Source organism: Helicoverpa zea, chromosome 21, assembly GCF_022581195.2.
Source record: "Helicoverpa zea isolate HzStark_Cry1AcR chromosome 21, ilHelZeax1.1, whole genome shotgun sequence".
NCBI lineage: Eukaryota > Metazoa > Arthropoda > Insecta > Lepidoptera > Noctuidae > Helicoverpa > Helicoverpa zea.
Window position 1 is genome coordinate 8,603,809 of NC_061472.1, and position 23,626 is coordinate 8,627,434.

The following is a 23,626-nucleotide window of genomic DNA, read 5'->3' on the forward strand; positions in this document are numbered from 1 at the left end:
TTCAGGATCTTTATTAGGATTAGGGAATTTGTGCAGGATTTCCTTTTCCGAACCTGAAAGAAAATATTAAGTAGGAAGGTATTTTATTATGTTAAGTAATACTAAATTTAAAAATATCTAATATGATAGCCAGATTTAAGTTTAGGTCAGTGGGTCGTCTTAGGGGCGGAGTGTAGGAGTTGGAGTATACGCTTAGGGGCACTATGAGCAGCAAAGAAAACAAAAAAAAAAGGTTTTAAGACTTTTTTTTCGAAAACTTACCGATTTTTTTGCCGATTTTCGGTTTGACCTTGTCTGTAGCAACCATTTACGATCTGAGAAGCATGGTCCTACAATGCACTGTTTCCGAGTTATGGGCCATTTATGTTTTTCTTATTTTATCGAAAACCATTTATATTTCAAATGGGTCCGAGTGCCCACATTCTATTTAAAGAACACTCTAGGCGGCTGGCTGACGCTTCAAGTGACCAAAAGGCTGGCTATTACCTTGGACAAAGGATCAGCATGGCGATCCAACGAGGTAATGCTGTCAGCCTCTTGGGCACGCTCCTAGTCGACAGTGATGGGGACGATTCTTTTTTATGCCTTTTAGTTTTAGGTTTGATAAAAGAATAGTTTTTAAGTAAATCTAAATATAAAATGTAAATACGAGTTGAATAAAATTTATATTTCCAAAATGGTTGCTCTAGCTGTAACGACGACCGACACTTAGAATTTTTATCATGTTGTTTTTTTTTTTCTCAATTTTGCTGGGTTTTTTTTACACGATGTCATGACTTTTGAGTACAGCAACAATTTCTTTCCCGAAAACGATCTTATCCGAGCTACCATTTTGGAAATATAAACCATTTTCAAAAATAACAAAAATGAAATGCCCATAACTCGGAAAGGTCAACCCGATACTGCAAAAAAATTGGCAAATTTACGGAAAAAAAAACGTTTTTTTTTCTAAGTCCTTGCTCCATAGCGCCCCGAGGCTACACAACCAACCTTTAAGCCATAAGAAAATCTTAAGATGTGAGTGCCTAAGACGACCAACTGACCGTAACCGCGGGGGACAGCTGGTGCAATTTAAACCACATAGCACGGATTAGTTTCCGACCACGTGGAATTTCGTTCTGAAGTAGCTGGTATTGTGAACCATTGGTTTATTAATTAACCTAATAATTTGTCAACGGAGCAAAGGTTATGAATTATGTTATTAGGTTATAAAATTTAAACTTTAATACAAAAAAGAGTAGAAGCCAAAAAAGACTACTATATTACAAAATTTCTTACCACAGTTCGGTACACAACATTTCTTTTCCGATGTCATTGTAGAAAATCGAAATCCAAAAATCAATGCCGGTTTGCAAAAAAACAAGGTACGGTCGTCAAAGTCCAGGATAGAGCACAGGTAAACAGAATAAAACACAGTCACAAAAGTCCATAAAACAAAGCCAGGTCGTAAGATTGAAAATTCAAAACGCATAACAAAGGTGAGAAAAACACGATAGTATTGACAAATCGCCAATGACGGGAAAAAAAGCAACATGGACGTATTAGCCATCGGCGACGTTCCATTCTATCTCTATTTTCATAAATATGTACTAATATTTTATTTGCATTTAAATTTGCAATGTAACGAGGGATGACGGACGGGGATGATTATATTAGTAAATCTTAAGATTGATTTAAATAAAATAAAAAGAACCAAACAGAAATAAGGCAAATACATCAAGAAATAAACAGCTTGGAATTGTTTTAATATGCATGAAAAGAAACGGATTCTACACCAATTTCTTACAGTGTTGCTACAAAGTAAAATTGATACTGTTTTTCTTTATTTTATTTTATATTCTTTTTCATTTAATCTAAAAGGTAAGCTTCAGTACTTAAACATAATCATTATTATTATTTTTTATAAAATTCAATAAAATCAAGTAAGCGACACATACGCCATCTGTTGAGAAGAGAGGAAAGTATTGCCAGAGTCTTTTTGTCCATAGAAGTTAAGAATGTACTAAGTGAAAAGACCCTGTTAGTCATACTGTAATAATGGCCGGCGGCAGTGTTTGTTGTTTTTCGTCTACAAGTTTTTAATATATTTGTGAATAATTAAGCTGTGTTAACTGTATATTTGTGTTCTCTGAAACGTGTGCAGCTATGGCTAAAGTGGAGCAGCCAATCTTCATTCTGCCGAAGAAACGAAATGGCAAGAAACAGAATACAATAGCCAGCCATGTAGACCACATCATTACCGTGCAGGTAAATATAATATTTTATGTTCTATTAACTGCATTTTTATCGCTGATATATATCTGGATACCTTTGTCTAATGTTGTAATTCTTTTATGTATAATCAATCCAATTAAGTTCGGAGATTCTTGTTTTTTTTTAGCTGAAACCGACTCTATTGTTTAGTCAATTCACGGCTGATAACGCCGGTTTCCGAGGATTTTGGCATTTTGTGATCGATTCTATCAATTCCATTGTGGCCTCTAATTTACTGTTTTTTTAATGTTGTATCATTGTGCTCAAGGCTAATTCCAAAATTAATGTCAATTATTTATTTGATTAGTTTTTTTTTTTTTTTTTTATTGAATCATATTCGTTTCATATTTTTAACACATTTTAGTTAATAAATATTTGCTCTTCTTTTCCAGGGAGTTGCAGATGAAGCTCAAACAAAATACAAGAATGGACTCTCTCCTGTTTCTGAACATGTTGTCAATGGCATAATCCACTCTACTATGGAAGGCCTCAAATCCAACATGAAAATAAATCTGCCAATAATAAATGACGTCAATGATGAAGAATATAATGATTTCAATGGAGAAGAATCTCAGAAGAATGTCCAAAAGAATGGCTATCAAGCTCTGTCTACTCTCAATAGCAGCCGGGAAATCATAGACTTGTCACCAATATATGAAAACTCCTCAGACGCTTGTTCCAGTCATGGTGATCTCAGAGATGCTAATGACAGTGACATACAGAAAAGCTGCAAGGTTCTCAACTCTGATCAAAACGAGAGCTCATCCGCTACCCCTAACAGCATGTCCCAAACACAGTCTGAAAACAGTTTTGAAATGGGCAATCTCACTGATAGCCTTAAGAATAGTGCCAAGAGGAAAAAACGAGTGAACATTGTCCCTGGAATAATGGAGGCAGATAACACTGATACTGAAATAACAGCCCTACGAGTTGAGTCTGAAGGTTCAATGTCCCCTGACTGTTCGCTGACAGACAATTCCAAGGATGGGTATTTGACTATGACAGGCACTATTAAGAGAGGCAAGAAAAAGGGTCAGAATGTTGATGTCAAACTCAATATTTCTAGGGAAGAGCTTGAGATTATTGAAGCTGCAATTGTAGCTGAGGAGTACAACAAGATGGATATCTCCAAATGCTCTCTATACAATGGCCCACACATATTTCTCTTCAGTCTCATTTGCATTCCCATTGTGGCTTGCATTTCAGCCTTGTACTCATTCTACATGGGTACAATGGCCTGGTACAATGTATTTTCTCATGTCACTGAGAATTTCAGCTGCATCAAAAAGGTTTTGCTCGCTCCCATAGTGATTTTGTCTTATCCATTTTTGATAGTCATATTCACTATTGGACTGGGCCTGTATGCAGGTATAGTGCAGCTTACGTTCAGTGCTGCTAATTGGTGGAAAGATGTCTGCGATTTTGAGAAAGGCTTTTACGGCTGGCTCTGTAATACTCTAGGTATGTCAGAGTGTAGTCCGTATGAAGTTGTAGTTCTGATGGATGTAAAACCTTAAAGAGGAAATAATAATTAATGTTGTCTATGACACTGCCATTTATAGATGTCCATTATATCTCAAATATTATTATTTAATGAGACAATTAACAGTAAATAATGTGAAGGAGTAATCTCTTTATAATAATCCTTTTTAATAAGGTCTTGTCTTTGTAGGAATGTTTTAATGTGTTAAATGAAACCCCTTCTGGTAGATTGTAAGTTTAAATGTAATGTTTCAAAATCCATATTTGGAAAAGGGGTATTAGGTAAAGATTGCATTTTGGAAAAGTGATATTTATACATGGAGTGGGATCAAGTATTGATGGTATACCTTTTAGATCTCTTTTTAAAATACTGATGTGTATCCAGATAGTATCATTTTGCTCAATTTCTTCCATTGTGTCATTCCATACTATGCAATTATTTCTAGTCATTTTTTAACCTTTTTGGTTGCATACTTGTTATTTATAAGGAATTGTAATCATAGATGTATTTAGGATAATGTTTTTTACATATCTGCTAAGAGTTGAAGTAGTTGCAGAAGGTCTTAGAAACCAAAGATTTTATGATGCAATACCATGCAAGTGGTCTGAAATCAAGATTACAGTTGGTCTTCTTACTTCATAACTTAATTATAAGTTGAATATTTATGACTGAATTAGTGTTACATGTTGCCAAGCACAAATTCAATATTTTAAGCTTTCAAGCACAATAGATACTTATGTAGAAAATATAGCCAAGTTTTTAACAATGTATGTACTTATTGCTGTATTGGGATTAGCAGTAAAAGTCAGTGTAATGCATAACAAATATTTATTGATTTCTAATTATTTTAGGACATTATGCTTCAGCATTAATGGGTTTATGAATTGTGACTTTGTTTTTAGGAATTATTTTTACATCTTTTGTAATTTTGTAATGCGTAATCAACAATGTATGTTATGAAGACTGATGTATTCTAGTCACTATTGTGGTATCCATTTTCTACGCAATAAATATTTTACAAAACTGAACATGTTTTTAACTAAAAACAATATCTACAACAATAAAAATAGTAGCTCTAGTCCAAGTTAGTTAACATTGTTTCATGATGTGTCCTTTGCTGGACTCGGCGCCTCCTTCTTTTTGCTGTCATCCTTCGCATGTTTGAATTCTTCGTCTATTCTTTCTTTTGCTCTAACAATTTTGGATTGTAAATAGAAGGAGCCACCTTTGGCTTTATCGTTGACTTGAAACAGATGTTCGTAGTTTCGTATAATTTTATCCTTTTCTAATTTGTCTAAATTCAGTATCTGCATTGCTTCTTCTAGTGTGAGGCCTGTGGAGGCATTTGCAGCCGCTCTTCTGGTGCCTTCGGCGCCACCACCAGCTCGCTTCGCTGCCTCCTGCGACGCAGCTATTTCTTGTTTTAGAGCTCTGGCAAAAGCTCTCCCCACTACTTGGGCACCTAGAACTATAATTTGAGCAATGTATTTAGCCATATTTTCACTACTATTGATGAAATAACTCTTGACATTACTAGCAAAATAAATGTCAACTCTGTCTGCTGGTCATGTCAATGTTACGCATTAAAACTTTGAGGTTAAATTGCGTTCACGACGTTTTGGCTCAATGTTTTTTGTTATCACTCTTTAGCAATGTCAAATAACGTGTTTCTGAACGCAGCAAATTAAATTTGGTGGTTTCTGCAAATGGACCGCTACCCAACTACTAGCTCTGTAGAACTTTCGTCTTTACATTCCTACGATAGGGTTCAAAATAGATAGTTCGTTTAATGCCTACCCCTGACTGACAGTGACAGACGACAGTTGGTTGAGTTGAGTTGCTTGCATATTCGCGCGTTTTTTTGACATCACTGAAGTTAACCTGTTATTACCTGTTTGTGTTTTTTTTGTAACGACGATTTCTGTCGTTTATTTGTGAATTTAACTTTTATTTAGTTATATCATTCATTAGTTTTGTGGTAATTTTAAGTTCAAACAATGGTGAGTAAAGGCATTGTTCCTTTTTCGATGTATTTACTTAATTGTGATTAACAAAGGTGTAGCATCGGCGATCCGCTACCCAAGCATTGTTAGTGGATGATATTTAGCATTTGCGTTGTTTTTGATAAGTTTGATTAAGGAAAGCTCTCATAGTTGTCTGACTAGTCTATGCAATCGTTAATTTGCCAATGTTAGTGGAAAATTGTAATCTCTAGGTTCTTCAAGATTGTAAAGAAAACTCCTTCGCCTTTTTTAACTTGTATTTACATTGCAATAGAAATTTAAAACATAAAAGTTATATTAAAAACATGGAAAATAAAAAATCAATAATTTGAACAAAAAACCTTTTCTCTTGACAACTGTCATCTATGTCCTTTTTATAATTTGTCTTTGAGCTAAAGAGGTTGAATATCTCTATACTTATTTGGACATACCGCCCACCAAGGACATATTCGCCTGAATTGTCCTTAACCATCAAGAGCCGCCCACCATGAGGTAATTGGACAAATAAAGAGCATACAATAAAACTAAGAACAAACATATTCAAAACAAAACTAGTACCTAATCAATAGGCAAAACACATAACTTATTTGTTGGTCTCTTAATTCTACACCCGTTGCATTTAAGGGTCACAACCCTAGTGAGTCCGTCTGAACCCGGATGTTTGTCCATGCGACTGGGAAAGCGGTCTGGAATTGAGACACGCCTCAATTTGAGTTAGTAAGGTGGACATTTCTTCGTAGGTAAGGGTTGAATCACCGATGACACACTTTAGGTGATATTTAGTGGATTTGATCCCAGACTCCCAAAGTCCGCCAAAATTTGGGGCATGAGGAGGAATAAAATGCCACTTAACGCTGTTAGTACTCAACCAACTTCGAATTTCATTAGCAATTGCTGACCTTTCAGTAGCTACCAATGATTGTAGTTCTTTGGAAGCACCAACGAAGTCTTTTCCATTGTCGCTCCAAATTTCGCTGCAGTGTCCTCTCCTGGCGACAAATCTCTTAAAACCGGCTATAAATCATTGAGCGGCGAGATCACTGATAGCTTCTATGTGTTGATATGTGCTCCTCGTGCCTCGTGGTCATGAGTCATTCTCGCACTAGTAGCGTGCAAAAATGATTTTTGGATGGAATTATGATTGGATATGTATCATACTCTCAGTCATTTTAGACTTCTGTATTCTACTACCTACTCTTAATATTCCCTTGTTATCTATTCAGGGACATAAAGGTCTCGGTTTACTTTTCTTGCTGACAACTCCTGACTTCTTGATGCTATTTATATCTTCCTTGAACTCTTGAGCTTGATATTTTCTCCATTCCATTCCAGTCCATTCTTCGCTGGTCAAGTATGCTTCCCTATGCTCTTTATGCCTCAAAAAACGTCTACAGTATGCTACAACTCTAATCAACCTTTAAAGTGACGAATACTTTATCCAAAACGGATTATCTTCATTGGTTGTTAGATGTTATCTAACAGATTTTGGCGCTGGTTTATACTCTAAACCAGTTGAAACTGATTTCAGTTTAGTGAAGTCAATTGTCTCCCTAAACTTCTTGAATAAATGATATCACTCGACTGTGAACACATACTAACTAATGTGTTGTGAGGTTGTGCTGCATCGACATTGCGATCAGCATGAGGTTGTCCAGATAAAATCCAGCCCAGGGATGTGTTTTGCGCTATTATAGGCCCTGAACCGCATTTAACTAAACCCTCCTTAATGACTTGGCCATAAACCTCGGCTCCAAATAAAATGTCAATTTTACTTGGAGTGTGGTATTCTGGATCCGCCAGAACCAAATCTCTCAGTTGAGGCCAAGTTTGTATTAAAATCTTTGTAGATGGAATCAATGTTGTAATGGTTCTCATTACATATGCTTGGACTTGAATGCTAACTGTAGGATCGTGACGTGATTTAATAGTTACAAAAACTATGAACTTTGAGGCAAATGCGCTCTCGTCACCTCCTATACCAGAAATGACGCTCCTGGTTGGTATCTTCTTCAGTCCCAGCAATCTAACTGCCGATTCTGTTATGAAGGATGTTTGAGATCCTTGATCTAGCAATGTTCTCAGCATTTGCTTATGACCGCTCTCAGTCTGTGCTTCGACCAGAGCGGTTGGTAACAGAACTCGGTTAGGCACTACTCTTCTCGAGAAGTGTGTTGATTGTGTTGGTAAATCTGATTCTTGGGCCATACTGGAGGCGGTTAGCAACGCAGACGCTGCTGATTTGACAGCTGCCGCTTCTCCGGACAGGCCACTTGTGGTAGGCGACGTGGATCTTGAAGAAACCTTGGGGTGTAACAATGAGTGGTGCTTACGTTGACAAAGCTGGCAAGTAGTTTTAACTCGACAAAACTTGATCGAATGGTTGGAACTTAAACAATTATAACATAATCGATGTGTTCGGACGAACTCACTTCGGGTTTTGTAATTTTCTTTACAAAACTGTTTACAATGACTCAAACTATGATCTTGTGAACAGAATGGACATATTACAGTATTATCGTTATCTGAACTTACTGCGTGAAGGTTCTTTGACTTTACAGCTGTGGATTTTTGTGTAGACTTGGCAGTATCTAAATATTCCAACGAGCGAAATCTAGATTCTAAAAACGACTTAAATTTATCAAAAGTTGGCAAATGTTCTACAGAGCTTATCTCTGCTTCCCATAGCTTGCGCGATTCAGAATCTAACTTGTCACTAATAATGTAAATAATGATGACGTCCCACGACTTTGTATCAATTCCGAGATTGCTTAAGCTATGTAAGCAATCCACAGTTGTATCTAACAGCTCCTTCACCGAGGATGATGATTCCTTTGCAACAGGTTGATTCATTAACCGTTTTAGAATACAATTAGACAAGTAACGCCTGTTGTCATAACGTTTAGTTAAGGTCTGCCAGCATTCTTGATAATTGGCCGCAGTGATTGGTGTATGCCTTAACAACTGTTCTGGTTCACCAGCTAGGTACCCTTTTAAATAGTGCAGTTTTTGCACATCATCAATACTGTCGTTGTTATGTATAAGGGAAAGAAACAGATCGCGGAAGGTAATCCACTCGGTGTATTTGCCTGAAAATATTGGGATCACAATTTTGGGTAATTTTACAGTGGTACATTTTCCCGTTGTTGACTGTTTATCCTGTATAACCTTTGCTGATGAAAATTGTCTAAGAGCTTCCTTTAATTCAGATTTATAATTAATGTAAATTTCTTCGGTTAATTCATATGCTTCACTCGTAAAATAATTATGCTTCCTGTCGGTTTTTTCAACAATCTCTCGATGCGTTTCGATAAATACTGCCCACTGTTGTTCTAGTGTCTCCAATCTAGTTTCTAAATATGACGGTGTGATGCGCTCTTTAGGAGATTTTTTGTAATTGATCCTACTTTTTTCTATATTTCTTTTATTATCAATTTGTATATTAAATAACGTATCCATGACTATAACCGAATGAGTATATGAAATAATGTAACAAATCAACAACAAAAACTGAACAATACTATATAGTTAGTTATTTGCACACCTTCAAAAAAACCTATGAGTCATCATAAATGTGCAACAAATTCAAATCTTACCAACTACTTAAAATTATGAAAAGTTTAAATGTATTGCACTTTCACTTCGAGTCCGCGAGTTCATTAAATACGATCAAACACCAAACAAAACAGAGTTCCAATCTTGCTCCAACTGCACAGTTGAGATATTATATCAAGTTTTTACTCACAGCTTGAAGTCCAATTCTTACATTGAAGTCATCGAGCACCCAGCTCTTGTACTACCTGGTGCACTGAAGTATTTCATTGTAGAATTCTAGCGGCGTTTCACCATCGTCTTATCTCTCTCATCGCCGATTCCTGAACCACATGCGCTCAGTACTAACGCATTGATTCGGCTCTTCGAAGGACCATGGAAAATTGTAATCTCTAGGTTCTTCAAGATTGTAAAGAAAACTCCTTCGCCTTTTTTAACTTGTATTTACATTGCAATAGAAATTTAAAACATAAAAGTTATATTAAAAACATGGAAAATAAAAAATCAATAATTTGAACAAAAAACCTTTTCTCTTGACAACTGTCATCTATGTCCTTTTTATAATTTGTCTTTGAGCTAAAGAGGTTGAATATCTCTATACTTATTTGGACAGTTAGATTGCAATTCAATGAAAATATTTTGTAACCTCTAAGTAACTACCAAACACAATCTTCCTCTACAAATGGGCTATCTAAGACTGAAGAAAAGTACTTTTGAAGGTCAGTGGGCTCTAAGATTCGTGCGTCCAAGCAAAAAAACTTATGAACTTTATAAAATAACTATAGATTCAAGAATATACTACAGTCATATATTTGAATAAATACTTCTGGCCTTACTACAAAAACTTTAAACCCTGTTTTACACTTGTCTAATAAAATTTTGGCTGCAAAATGAACCATATGTCAACGTCATAATTTGACATTTTTTTAGACAAGGCATAAACTGACGTTTAAAAGTTTTTGTGGTAAGACGGTTCATGTTTATATGTATACTGCTATTTCAGAGTTCTCCAGCCCCCGACACGCCATCAGAGCGAGATGGAGCGCGGTCCCGCATGACATCACCGGCGCGAGACTATGAGATGTTTGAGGATGAGGGTGCCATCCTCGGAGACAATCCTGAGGAGGAAGAGGATGATGGAGAGGAACTGTTCAACGATAATATGGAGGCGTGAGTGGTTTTGTGTGATGTATTAGGGGTAGGATAAAGTTGTGTGGATTGCTGTTTTTATGAGAAAGCTTGTAATAGTAATTCTGGAAAATTGTTAACAGATTTTAATGATGATTGTAAGGTCCTACTTAGTTTGTGAAATACACTACACAAAAAAGTTTCCCTTACCTAGAAATCATTTGCAAGTAGTCTGTTGAGCAAATCATCTGAAATTGATTTACAATACTAATTACTAATATACAATGCTAATTACTCTTTACACAGTGACTACCGCCCCATGCCAGCACTGGATCGTTATGATGCAGAGGATTTGGATGAAGATGACTATGATCCCATGTCCATACAAGACCGCGTGGCTGCTGAACAGGAGCTCCGGAGAAGGGACCGGGAAGAGGGCCGCACTAGGAGGGATGACCGCGATTTGTTGTATGGTAAGTAACAACTATAAAATACTTGTAAATGGATAAAGCCATTTCCACCATAAGTAAAAAAACTCAGTGTTCATAATAGTTGACAGAAATAGAATAAAGAAAAACCCATGTTTTTTGTAGCTGCTTGAATTTTTTTTCTTTAGGTACATGTATTGTAAACAGACAATTTTATTCATAGAGTCTAGCTGTCATATCTATATTGGTGCATTCATTTTCATTAATGTATCGTCGTATTTTCCTGACTCAAGCTTACTGCAGTTTTACACCTAAATTTAGTCCTGCAAAGCTGCGCGGGATGCTGCAGAAACCTTTCAGGTATCACTATTGAGTACTATCTGTATATCCTCGCCTTTTCGCAGATGAGTCAGACGAGGAAAGCACAGGAGCCCCGAGGGCGAAGCGCCGCCGCGCCGCAGAGAAGGCCGCCATGGGGTCAGATGAACAAGTGGAGGAGGGCATTGAGAGTATTGAGAACTTGGAGGACACTAAGGGTTATACTACGAAGGAGTGGGTCTCTATGCTTGGGCCTAGAACTGAGATTGCCAACAGGTTTGTGACTACATAAATAAGTATGCATATGTTATGAGGGTAGAGAATAGTCTTTTTACTCACTCATCCAATCTCAGTCTCTTATATGTATTGTTGTTTTTTTTAAGATGACTAAAGTATGATGCTTTTGTTCTATGTATTTTTTATTTCATGCAGATATAATATGTACCTACATGATGTATTATACATATGTATCTTCCCATAACCATCATTATTTTATTTTTACTAACACACAACTAGGTAAAGGGTTCTTCTCAAAAACAGCCTTAATTTTTCATTTTCGTACCAAATCATTTGCATTCCCTCTGCAACCATTCTTCTGAATATGATACGGTTTTTCGAACAAACTATTTTCGCACTTCAATTACCTCACTAAATTGTAATTCAAAAACATGAATAATAGAACACTTATTCCCTTCCCAGGTTCAAAAACTTCCTCCGCACGTACACGAACAGTAAAGGCCAGTTCGTCTACAAGGAGCGTATCCGTCGCATGTGTGAGCACAACCAGGCGTCCTTCCACGTGGAGTTCGATGTACTGGCTCGCAGGGAACAAGTGCTGGCTTACTTCTTGCCTGAAGCACCTTTCCAGATGTTGCAGATTTTTGATGAGGTCAGTTATATTAAGTAATGAGTTGCAAAACATAGCTGATGACTTTGTTTTGCTATTAGAACTGAATTAAAGAAATGAGACCCTAGAGATAGTTGTTGCTTCTCTAGAGGACTTATTGATGATAGCATCAATCCACGGAAGTCAACTAACAATAGATTGCAATTTTACTTATAGCAAATAGAGTAGTCTTATTTTTTGTGTAAAATGATAAACATTTTTAACCAACTAAAAAAAGGTGACTTTCAGTTTGACCGGTACGTATGTACGTTTATGCGCGATTATCTATACTAACATTATAAAGAGGAAAACTTTGTTTGCTTGTTTGGTTGTAATGAATAGGCTCAAAAACTACTGGAAATTCTTTCACCATTCGAAAGCTACATTATCCACGAGTAACATAGGCTATATTTTATCCCGGTACGGGCAGTAGTTACCACGGGACGAGGGCGAAACCGCGGGAAAACGGCTAGTCGAAGATAAAGATAATTGTCGTCTAAATTGTTTCCTTGATTATCATCTTGCAACAAGAAAACTTACAACTACAAACATCATCAACTACTTATTAAATTTTTCATTCGTGAACTCGTTTTTAATCACTTCCAGGTAGCAAAAGACATAGTGCTCCAAATATTCCCCAGCTACGAGCGAGTTACTTCCGAAATCCACGTCAGAATATCAGACTTACCTCTCATAGAAGAATTAAGAACATTCCGGAAGCTACACTTGAACCAACTCGTGAGGACTGTGGGAGTCATTACGGCTACCACTGGGGTGTTACCACAGTTGTCTGTCGTGAAATATGACTGTAATAGATGCGGGTATATATTGGGACCGTTTGTTCAGACTCAGAATTCTGAAGTTAAGCCTGGGTCTTGTCCGGAGTGTCAGAGTGCTGGGCCGTTTATGGTAAGTAGTGTTTTTGACTAATTAATCTTTAACGTGTCAGTTGGCCTAGAAATCCATGTAATTTTCAATTATGTATTTAGTTTAAGATTTACGCGTCCATAAATTACTCCGTAGCTGCAGTGTTCTTCAACTGAACTCGTACATTTCATGGGAACTACGGTAGTATCTTACAATATTTCGGATTGCATTGGAATTGTAAGAACTTCCACAGTTAAACATGGACAATAAAAAAAAATCTTTGAGGTATATTATTACCGCGGTTGATAAGATCATTCCTCATATTGAATGTTAACTTCATAAAAACATCAATATACCATTTTATGTTTGAACTAGCGACCCGCTCCGATTTCGCAAGGGTGCAATACTAAAATTGAAAATGACAATATTTCTCCACTATTTAATAGATAATACACGTAAATCTTCCTCTTTAATCAGACTATCTATTAAAAAAAACCGAATCAAAATCGGATGCTTAGTTTTGAAGATTCAAGCGTACTAAGGGACATGGGGACAGAAAAAGCGACTTTATTTTATACTACCTCTATGTACTCACCATTTTCTATTCCAGTTGAAGCACTCACCATTTTCTATTCCCATTCCCAGGTAAACATGGAACAGACAGTATACCGCAACTACCAGAAAGTAACAATCCAGGAGTCCCCGGGCCGCATCCCCGCCGGACGTATTCCTCGCAGCAAGGAGTGCATACTGTTAGCTGATCTGTGTGACCGGTGCAAGCCGGGAGATGAAGTGGATCTGACTGGCATTTATACCAACAATTATGATGGCTCGCTTAATACTGAGCAGGTAAGTTGGCTGAATTGTATAACTGTGTTTGTTATGTTGAGGTGTTGCTGGGGAGTTTGTTGCGCCACTTCTTCTTCCCAGTAAAAATACATAGGAAGTGGTGAAGAGTGGGCGTTTTAGGGGCTGTAATTTCTGACCTACGAAAAGTGCTGTTTTGCAGCCTAATTTGAATATATGACTTTTGATTTTGATTGATTTTGTATCTAGATCCACTCTGAAAAAGAAGATACACAAAGTATTAACGTTAATTTAATCTACATCTTGTGCAAGCAATACTTGAGCTATCATTTACAAATGCAACTGTAATTTTACTGCCTAGAATTTTCCTAACTGCATTAGGGTTGACTTCTTGTCCAACCAAATGCAATTGCCAGGGTTTTATTTTAGATGAATCTCCCAATTATTCTCTTTCATGAATTTCGCTGACAACCAAACACAAACTCCCACATTTCTTCCCCAGGGTTTCCCCGTTTTCGCAACAGTGATAATAGCAAACTACATAGTAGTGAAAGACTGCAAGCACATTGTGGACTCTCTTACTGATGAAGACGTGGCCACCATAGTGAAGCTATCCAAAGACCCAAGGATTGGAGAGCGGATCGTACAAAGTATTGCCCCGTCTATATACGGACATGATTATATTAAGAGGGGGTTGGCTCTGGCACTGTTTGGGGGGGAACCTAAGAATCCAGGTATGTTTTGGAAAGCAGGTTTTTTTTTAATAACAGCAGTTTTGACTAACATCACTGACATATTTAAAAAGTTATCCAAAAGTGAATTGCACTATTTACTATAATAATAACCAAACCATAATCAGCCATACTTGCAGCTCATTGACCTATGGCAATGGGATGAAAATGGTTTGGTTATCACTTTAGTCAAATGGTGCAAAAGCTGTTAAACATATATCTTACTTAATATTAGTATGTTTTTCTATGAAAGTCGCAATCATTTGATTTATTCTCTGTATTCATACATTTCTTTGTAAAATTTCTCCTAAAAATATATCTTTTGTAAATTAAACACCAAAATATTTCTTTATAATTTTAGGTGACAAGCACAAAGTGAGAGGTGACATCAATGTCCTTATTTGCGGTGACCCTGGTACCGCCAAATCACAGTTCTTGAAGTACACTGAAAAGGTAAACAATACTTATTCAATACATGATAATTTCATTTTATATTAATTAATTTACATACTTATTCAACGTTTTTGTAATTTATATGCCGCTTGAAAACTAGGCTGTTATGTGGTAAGTTTTCTACAAATTATAATTTTTATTATGGTAATATTCCTGTCTATAATATCGTCCATATTGTTATAGATAGCGCCGCGAGCAATCTTCACAACAGGTCAGGGCGCCAGTGCTGTCGGTCTTACTGCCTACGTCAGGAAGAATCCTACTACAAGGTTTGTTAGTTATACCAGGATTTCACGGGAAAGTTCGTTTAGCAAGAAATTTTTAATCGATCTAATGATATTGCTGTATGTACTGTACTCTAATAATGTAGAGGTAAATGTTTTACTTAGTTACTTAGTTCAATAAAAACAAGAATAAATGTGATACATTTATTTTCAATGGTTTTTGGTGCTTCATGTCACATTCAGATTGCCTACAACAATACCTTTATTCAATTCCAAAATTAGAAAATAATACCGATAATCATATTCATACAACAAAATCCTTTAATTTCTTATCTTTTAATTTCTAAAATATCCATCATTTCCACAGAGACTGGACACTAGAAGCCGGCGCGTTAGTTCTGGCAGATCGCGGCGTATGTCTCATAGATGAGTTCGACAAGATGAACGATGCTGACAGGACATCAATACACGAGGCCATGGAACAACAGTCTATTTCTATATCTAAAGCGGGTATTGTGACGTCTCTGCATGCTAGGTAAGGAAATAAGGAGATCGAAAATATCAATTTTTTCTCTATGTTTCCTTTTTCGTAAACGTTTGCGCAGTAAAGTAGTCGGCGCAAACAACTTTGCGCACTTAAATATTTTGCGCAAAAATTGTGCAAAACAAAATCCTGAGACGAATTCTATGGATATGAGTAAAATGATTTGATAGTATTATTTAGAAAAGAGCTAGCTCATCGCTCATATTTGCCATGTTAAGTATATCTAAAGAGCAATACATAATGCCCATGTTTTAACTACATATTGAAAAAAAAAAAAACAACTGTTTACCTACCTACTTTTTTTATGTTAAGTTTCAAAGTAGAAGTTGTTATGAAATGTGACATCTATTTTGACGGTGTGATAAACCCCAATTTCATTAGAGATATTCAACGATATAACTTATATCATCATGTATTCTTTGTTGGCCGTCCTTAAATAATACTAATACTCTTTTTCTACCCTCAGATGTTCAATAATAGCGGCCTCCAACCCTATAGGCGGTCGGTACGACGCGTCGCTGACGTTCTCTGAGAACGTGAACCTGTCGGAGCCCATACTGTCGCGGTTCGACGTGCTGTGCGTCGTGAGGGACGAGCCCGATCCCATGCAGGATGCACATCTCGCCAAGTTTGTATTTTAATTATCTGCCTAGGCTTTTCCTAATTATGTTGGGTTCGGCTTCCGGTCTAAACTGAGTATGTGCGAGCGTGTTATAAGGAACGACTGGCTATCTCACCTCCTCAGCCCAGTTACTTTCTGGATTCCGACTACCAGTAATACCTGCCAAAGGTGGCCAAGTGACAGTAAAGACCCACCATTTTTTAGAGTTATAGTGCCTTCCGAAACAGTGAAGAACTCGTTATAACAACATGGTCACTTACTGACCGCGCTAAGCGTTACTTATCCTTATTGTCGATCGATCCGCGCTCCATTAACTTAACAGTAAGCTCTTCTGAGCTAAATTAGCATTTAATACAACATTAATTATTATAAAATTATGAGATATGACTACAAACAGACAGGTAGGTCCGTAGAATAGAATAATTTAGCTAACCACCTTTCTACCCCCCAGGTTCGTGGTATCGTCCCACATCCGCCACCACCCCACCCAGCGCGGCACCACGCTAGAGGACAACGCGGCTCCCGACCCTGACTTCGTGCTGCCCCAGGACTTGCTCAAGAAGTACATCGTCTATTCTAGGGAGAATGTGCACCCTAAACTGCAGGTATGTCACCTTTTCATTATCTCTTTAGTGCTTTTAATGGGTTAAGTCCTTAAAAAATAGCTTTAAGTATGTACCTCTATTCTATTCAAGCCCAATTTCACCGACAGTCATTTATATAATTGGCTGGTTAAACAACAACGTTCTTTGCATGAAGCGAGATTTTTGTAAAATCTTTCTTAATCAACATTTTTTGGTATTTACGTCCCAAATTGAAAGGTTCATCTTCGTATATTGAACGGCTGTTTTACTTATCTTGTTAGTGAAAATAGGCCTTTGACATGTTAAATAAATTATGGGTAGTGGGTATATATTACATAATATTGAGAGTTTTGAAACAAACATTTATATAAACTAGTTTATATTGATATTTACCATGTATTTTACAGAATATGGATCAAGACAAGGTAGCTAAGATGTACAGTCAACTGCGTCAGGAATCTCTCGCCACCGGCAGTTTACCCATCACTGTTCGTCACATTGAATCAGGTACCTATATATCAATCGGTTTTCTATGTATATCCTTTTTAAAGGTTTTTTTGACTTAACTGAAGATCTTGATAGGAGTACAAATAATATAATCGACTGCTTAAAATAATTATTAAATTGATTAATTCTTATTATTGTATTTACATTGGGGTTCAGCACTGAGCAATCTTTAGATTTAAGTGCATATTCAAATGGAGTATGTAGCTCTGCACGTCTGTTCTAACTCAAACATTTCTGTTTATGTTAAAATGAGCAATATGAAGAAATGAAATGACCGTTTGACTTACAGAACTACAATATACCTACGAAATTGTCACAAAATAAAAAACTTAGTTTATCAAAAATACATAATTACCAACCAATAAAATCTTTTTACAGTAATCCGCATGAGTGAGGCGCATGCCCGCATGCACTTGCGGCCGCAGGTGTCGGAGGAGGACGTCAACATGGCCATCCGCACCATGCTCGAGAGCTTCGTCGAGACGCAGAAGTACAGCGTCATGAGGGCTATGAGACAGGTACCTAGTTTTTATACCGTTTTTCAGAGGTTTTAACACCGTGTAACGGGCTACCTACATGGTAATTCACTTAAAAATCATCGCGCAGTTGGAACCTGCGCCCAGTATGTAAAAAAAGCCAGTATGGGCAACTAGAATCAACCTATTCATAATTTTTGACGTTCATAAGTGCTTGTAAAGGCCTAAATGAAAGAAATGATTTGACTTTTAAGTACCTAATAAAAAGAAGAAACTTTTAACTTGCTCTATAGTAGCTCCTAAAGGGATGACGCGTCAGGATGCGTTTTATTTGTATAGCCCAACTCCTACAAATTTTATGTAATGTAGGAAGTAGTTCCCTCGGGAGTTGGGTGAAACCACGGGGAACAGTTAGAACACCTTAGATTTCATCATTCTTTATTTTTACCCAATTTGAATACCAATAAGGGTGAAGTTTGTATTCTACTAACTTCATAGTAACAAACCTCTTTCTTCCACAGACATTCCAAAAATACCTATCATACAACAAGAACCACAGTGAACTCCTGTATTACATCCTACGCCAACTCACAATGGACCAGCTAGCCTACATGCGAGGCCTTCACAACCACTCGCAGTCTACCATTGAGATTTCCGAACGAGACCTCTTAGAACGAGCAAGACAGATCAACATTTCTGACTTAAAACCTTTTTACGATAGCAGGATATTCAAAATGAATAGCTTCACGTACGATGCTAAGAGGAAAGTTATTGTTCATGTATTGCCTGATATGCCTAGTGCATCTAGTGCGTCTTCTTAATAAAGAATGTTTCTTTTTTTTCTATTTTTGATGTACTGTGTGAATTGTAGTAAATGGTTTGTTTACAAGGTATGAAACTCACTGTAAAATTGTGTTAATTTTCGTAGATTTTTTAGTATCAGTTTTGTATATTTTATTAATTCTATGAAAGATGAAATGCAAGAAAACGTCTATATTGATTATAATATTTCACAATAAAGTTACTTGTATTTGCTGAGATTAGATTCACTTTGTCACTGACGTCGCAATTCCAGTAAATGAAATATAAATCTCAATTTTATTGTTACAAAATTAGGTACCATTTATCTACAATCCACATAGTAGTACTGACATATTTACCGATACCCACCTTTTACAAAATCACTACAATTGTAACATAGCTTTAATGTTGCCTACAAAATGTCTTTGATTTAAGTCTTTTAGAATAAGCTTTAATTTCTCGATTTTTCTTTGATTCTGTGCTGAACTCAGACATGTTATAGGTCTCGTATGGATCAAGTTACTCTAATAATAGTGCAAGATCGAATATCCGTGAATAGAATAGTAGGTAGCTCTTGAAACTAGGTCATCTGACAGTCGAAGTTATTTTTAAGACTTTCTTTCCATATATAGTAATTGCGAGTCGATGATAACTAACATATAAAATGGGCAAAATCTTCATTTTTTTTTTTTCAATTCAAAAAGGATAATTTTAATGTTTTGTGTTGTAGGTACAAAGTGTATGAGTAAACTAAGTGCCTTGGTTAAGTACAAACCCGATTGTTAGTTGTATTGTATCTAATTATGTTTTTCGTAATCAGTGATTTCAATTTGTAATTTTCTAAATAAACAATTTTTGTAATCATGTTTGTGTTTATTTTATTGCTACGGCCATTCTTATCTATTGAACAGCCCGTAACTACTTTTAACAACTTATATAGTGTAATTAATTTCTCACCTTGTCGTTATCCATCGTATTTCTGCGCTTGACGTCAGAATAATTTACTAAAAATAAATGGAAGGCTTAAAATGGTTTTCAATAAAAGACTTGAATGCAATCCCATTTAAATTATATTTTGTTTTATATCAAAATTCTTACATTTTGTCTATTTAAATCATGAGACTATGAAATTGAAGAGACATTTTACTATACAGTCTTAGAAAATATTACGTCTATGACATGTAAATATGTAATTGATAATTAACTTTAACTCTATGCTATATTAACACAGCAGTTTCACAAAGCACAAACAAAATGACTAAATTTCCACTAACTTAAGTCTGTTAGTCAATTTTAAGTTTAAATAGAGTATTATATTAACATCAGCAAACTTTGGCTTCATTAAATAATTGTTCACACTTCATTTTTAATCATGTCAGTGGAAATAAAGCCTAACATATCTAAATAATATTAAAGATATAAATCTCTACAAACTCCCAATCCGTTCATACACACATATAATTACTTTTAGCATCTTATAGAATCATTTTAAACTACAAACATTCAACAAGTTCACAGCATTAAATAATTAGGAAGAATGGCGCCAAACCCATTTAGCTCTTTTCTAACATCAAATTTCCTTTTTTAAATTACTTTTAATCGAATCTACGAAAACCAGTGTTCCGTTTATAATCTGCTATTGATTACACAAAGGCTGAATGAGAAAGTGCCACTACATACACAAAAAAATAGATTATAAACATTGTCTGCAAGTTAAAAATATCTTAAGAACAGTGTCACATATTATACTAAGTCCTTATTTTTAATGTCCAGCATTATGAAATCTTCTGGTGATGGTTAAACCTACATGCAATGTCACTTGGGATGAACTTACAACTGGTACTGTTACAAACCTCTTTTCTAACAATTATATTATAATGAGAATTGATACAAGATTAAATAATAGTACAAAATATTAAGAATGAATGCTATTCTTATCAAAATTTGTTAGAAAAATAAGATTAACATTTTAAATCAAATAGGTTTTATCCATCAAGTATACTAAAGCCTGCTTTACAAATGAGCACACATCATATAACTTCTCTATATTCTGAATATGACTTGATTGAATTATGTACATTTACGGATGAGAAGCGAATGCAATTTATAAGTACCAGTTGTGAAGTACAGCGCGCTGACTATCTCCTTAACAATCTGAGCAGGATTCGGACCCGCTGCTGCTCTCGCTGTCACTCTCCGAGTCACTGCTGCTGTCGCTCCCCGAGTCGTCCGAGCTACAGGAGTCTGATCCTGAAGAGCTACCGGAAGAACTGTTGTCTGAGCAATCGGCGCAGTCATTGGTGCGTTTCTTTTTGTTTGGTATCTTGCAACTGCCATTGCTGCAGAAGGAATAAAAATAGGTGATCAATATAAAAGGCTAAAAGAAACCATGTGCTTTGTGTAACCAGTGAGACAATGGCTTACTGATGTAGTAGTCTGACAACTGATAGCAGAAGAACAGAACGAATATAGCACAGCTTTGAAATAATTTACACACATATTATACCTCCTAAGAAAAAAGTTTAAGATTTAAAAGTCAGTAAAATCGGTAAAAAAATGAGGGTAAGTCAAAAAAACGAAAATGTATAAATCTGCCATATTCCTGTAAATTGCAATTGCCTGGATGGTCATTGAACTAGTTTATCAAAATAGTTAGGAGTGGAAAAGCCTCTAGCAAGGCCTTCATCCCCTGAGGGATGATCTCATCATCAAATATGCCATGTGCTTTGAAAATGTTGAATATACAATTCTTGTTAATACATTGCTTACGTTAGCCACTAGTAACTTCAAGATAGTAAAATACATGAACACACCACTCCTGCACATGTACATTTAGCTAGCATCGGAGAAGTAAAGTTATTTGATGGGAACAGTACACAGTTGTCTGCGTGGTATACATTATCCAACTTCTACTAACATCATCAAATACAACTGAATCTTGCATATTAGATTCTATTCAATTATAAATTACACTAAATTCAAAATAAGAATAAAATATTTTTTTAGATGGTGGGTAGGTAAGACAATTTTATTTTGTAGCCTTAAGTGACCAGGCATTTACCATCATAATTTAAATTATACCAATAAAATCCAATAAATAATATGTGGAAATTAATATTAACTATTAGAAATTAATTAACAAAATAGATTCTTTATTAATCTTCTAAGTAGAACCTATTAGAAACATATTGAGGGTAGGACATTTTTCTAGAAAAATCGAATGAATCTAAAAACTGAATAACGAAGGGAAGTTACCTGCAGGATCCCTGTTCCCGAGATTTCAGGTTCTTCTTTAGTACCTGCGTGCTCGAAGGACGCACCAATATCTTGCGCTTGCCCTTACACTCGTAACTCCAGTGCCCGTATTCCAAGCATTTCTGGCAACGGATCCCTTGTGGAAAGGCCGCCGCCAACGCAGCTTGTCTAGAAAAACAAAACAATATCAATAACAAGCAAAACCCCACAATAATCTACAAGAAAAACGGAGGGAACAAATGGTTTACTTTTTCTTTTGCGCCTGATGCCTGTTATAAGTTCCCAGAGTCATGGTGGAATTTTCCAGTTAACGGCTCAAAAATTATATGTCGGTAGGTGAAAATCACTTAAACACAAACTGCAAGGTGACTATCGCGCGCTAATGCTCCCAAAATACGAATGAATTATCACAAAATCGCAGAAAAAAGAAGCATGGAAAATAAAAAGATTTGTCAACTTGTCGTTGTCAAACACAGCAGCACAGATTAACAAAAGAAAAAAGATTTTTATCAATGGCATGTCTCTGTGGTGAATCCAAACGTTTTTAGCTCCAAACCAAATCTTTCATTCTTTTTTATTTTATAACTTGAAACTAAAACCCTCAACTAAAACATATTATAGTTTATAATAGTCTTATAACTTATAATTTTGAAGTTAAATAGACCAATTTTTCGACACTTAGTTTTAAGTTTCTTTTTATGTAAGTACTAGCGACCCGCTCCGGCCTCGCACGGGATAACGGTATTAGTAAATAGTAGGGTAATACGACCCGTATTACCCTACTATTTAGAACGTATTACCCTACTATTTAATATATGTTATTATACATATACCTTCCTTTTTAATCACTCTATCTATTAAAAAACAGCGCATGAAAATCGGTTGTGTAGTTTTAAAATTTTAAGCGGTCAAAGGGACATAGGGACAGAAAAAGCGACTTTGCTTTATACTATGTAGTGATAAATGTAGTTCATTTTAAAGTAACAATTATGTTTCACACAAATAAATATTTCCAATATAAAAAATTGACGCTGAAGTTAGATAATTATTTTCTTGCACCAAGAGCTTTTATTCTTTCCCATGGCACTTAAGTTCACTCGACATAGCACCCACTTGCTTACACCTCAGATAAAATAATAGTAATGTATTTCATCAACAAAAGAAAGAAGAAGAAATTGAAATTTCTTCGTATGACCTCTGGCCATTGGTTCCACCAATCCAACATAGTTTTGAATGCAATACAATGATAATTTTCCCCCTTGCAGTTCATAGTTGAATATACCTACCAAGCGATAAGTTATGTTTTTGAGAAATTCTCAAAAAAAAATTCTCAAAAAGATATTCAAAGAAAAAAAAAGATCCTGACGAATTGAGAATTTCCTCCTTTTTGGGGAGTCGGTTAAAGAGCATTTAAATAGTTAAATAAAATATGTGATCTACAATAAAACTAACTTTTCAAGTCAGTTAAACACAATAAAATATTAGAAAACTTGTGCCAAAAACATTTTACCACTCTCCTCCAGAAATTTTATGAGTCACACTTTTTGTATCGCAACCGAAGGAGGAGTTTCGTAAGGCTTTCCTTGTTTATTATTTAGCGAGCAGGGTTGATCGACCAATTTGATATTACCGTAGAAACTGGTTTTTGGCATGAGTCACCAACAAGAATTTCTAAAAGACAAACAAAAGAGTGTGGAACGAAACGCT

The 23,626-nt window shown here is 35.9% G+C and overlaps 4 protein-coding genes across 5 annotated transcripts; 2 read left to right on the forward strand and 2 right to left on the reverse strand.

Moving 5' to 3' along the window:
* The first annotated feature begins 2,026 nt into the window (after window positions 1–2,026).
* Window positions 2,027–4,764, forward strand: LOC124641041. The gene is made up of 2 exons (XM_047179049.1): window positions 2,027–2,247; window positions 2,646–4,764. Exons 1-2 carry the CDS (start codon window positions 2,146–2,148, stop codon window positions 3,768–3,770), a joined length of 1,227 nt encoding a protein of 408 aa, XP_047035005.1. The 5' UTR covers window positions 2,027–2,145; the 3' UTR covers window positions 3,771–4,764.
* On the reverse strand, window positions 4,548–5,243 carry LOC124641042 (mitochondrial import inner membrane translocase subunit Tim16). The gene has a single exon (XM_047179050.1). The coding sequence runs from the start codon at window positions 5,230–5,232 to the stop codon at window positions 4,837–4,839; it is 396 nt and encodes a 131-aa protein (XP_047035006.1). The 5' UTR covers window positions 5,233–5,243; the 3' UTR covers window positions 4,548–4,836.
* Window positions 5,244–5,580: 337 nt separating this feature from the next.
* Window positions 5,581–19,528, forward strand: LOC124641040 (DNA replication licensing factor Mcm2). Its single transcript, XM_047179048.1, has 16 exons — window positions 5,581–5,736; window positions 10,292–10,458; window positions 10,723–10,889; window positions 11,249–11,438; window positions 11,862–12,051; window positions 12,655–12,957; window positions 13,561–13,764; window positions 14,225–14,456; window positions 14,815–14,906; window positions 15,090–15,175; window positions 15,498–15,665; window positions 16,141–16,302; window positions 16,748–16,901; window positions 17,288–17,387; window positions 17,766–17,905; window positions 18,385–19,528. The coding sequence occupies exons 1-16, from the start codon at window positions 5,734–5,736 to the stop codon at window positions 18,682–18,684; spliced, it is 2,658 nt and encodes an 885-aa protein (XP_047035004.1). The 5' UTR covers window positions 5,581–5,733; the 3' UTR covers window positions 18,685–19,528.
* A 188-nt stretch (window positions 19,529–19,716) lies between these two features.
* On the reverse strand, window positions 19,717–22,404 carry LOC124640926 (zinc finger CCHC domain-containing protein 10). 2 transcript variants are annotated; one of them, XR_006985612.1, is made up of 4 exons: window positions 22,168–22,404; window positions 21,920–22,087; window positions 20,566–21,003; window positions 19,717–20,532 (listed from the first exon to the last, which is right to left on the reverse strand). XR_006985612.1 is itself a non-coding variant. In XM_047178889.1 (3 exons), exons 1-3 carry the CDS (start codon window positions 22,209–22,211, stop codon window positions 20,811–20,813), a joined length of 405 nt encoding a protein of 134 aa, XP_047034845.1. In that variant the 5' UTR covers window positions 22,212–22,404; the 3' UTR covers window positions 19,717–20,810. The 2 variants fall into 2 exon arrangements, 1 of the variants encoding a protein (XP_047034845.1); XM_047178889.1 differs by having other exon boundaries at window positions 19,717–21,003.
* Window positions 22,405–23,626: the final 1,222 nt, after the last annotated feature.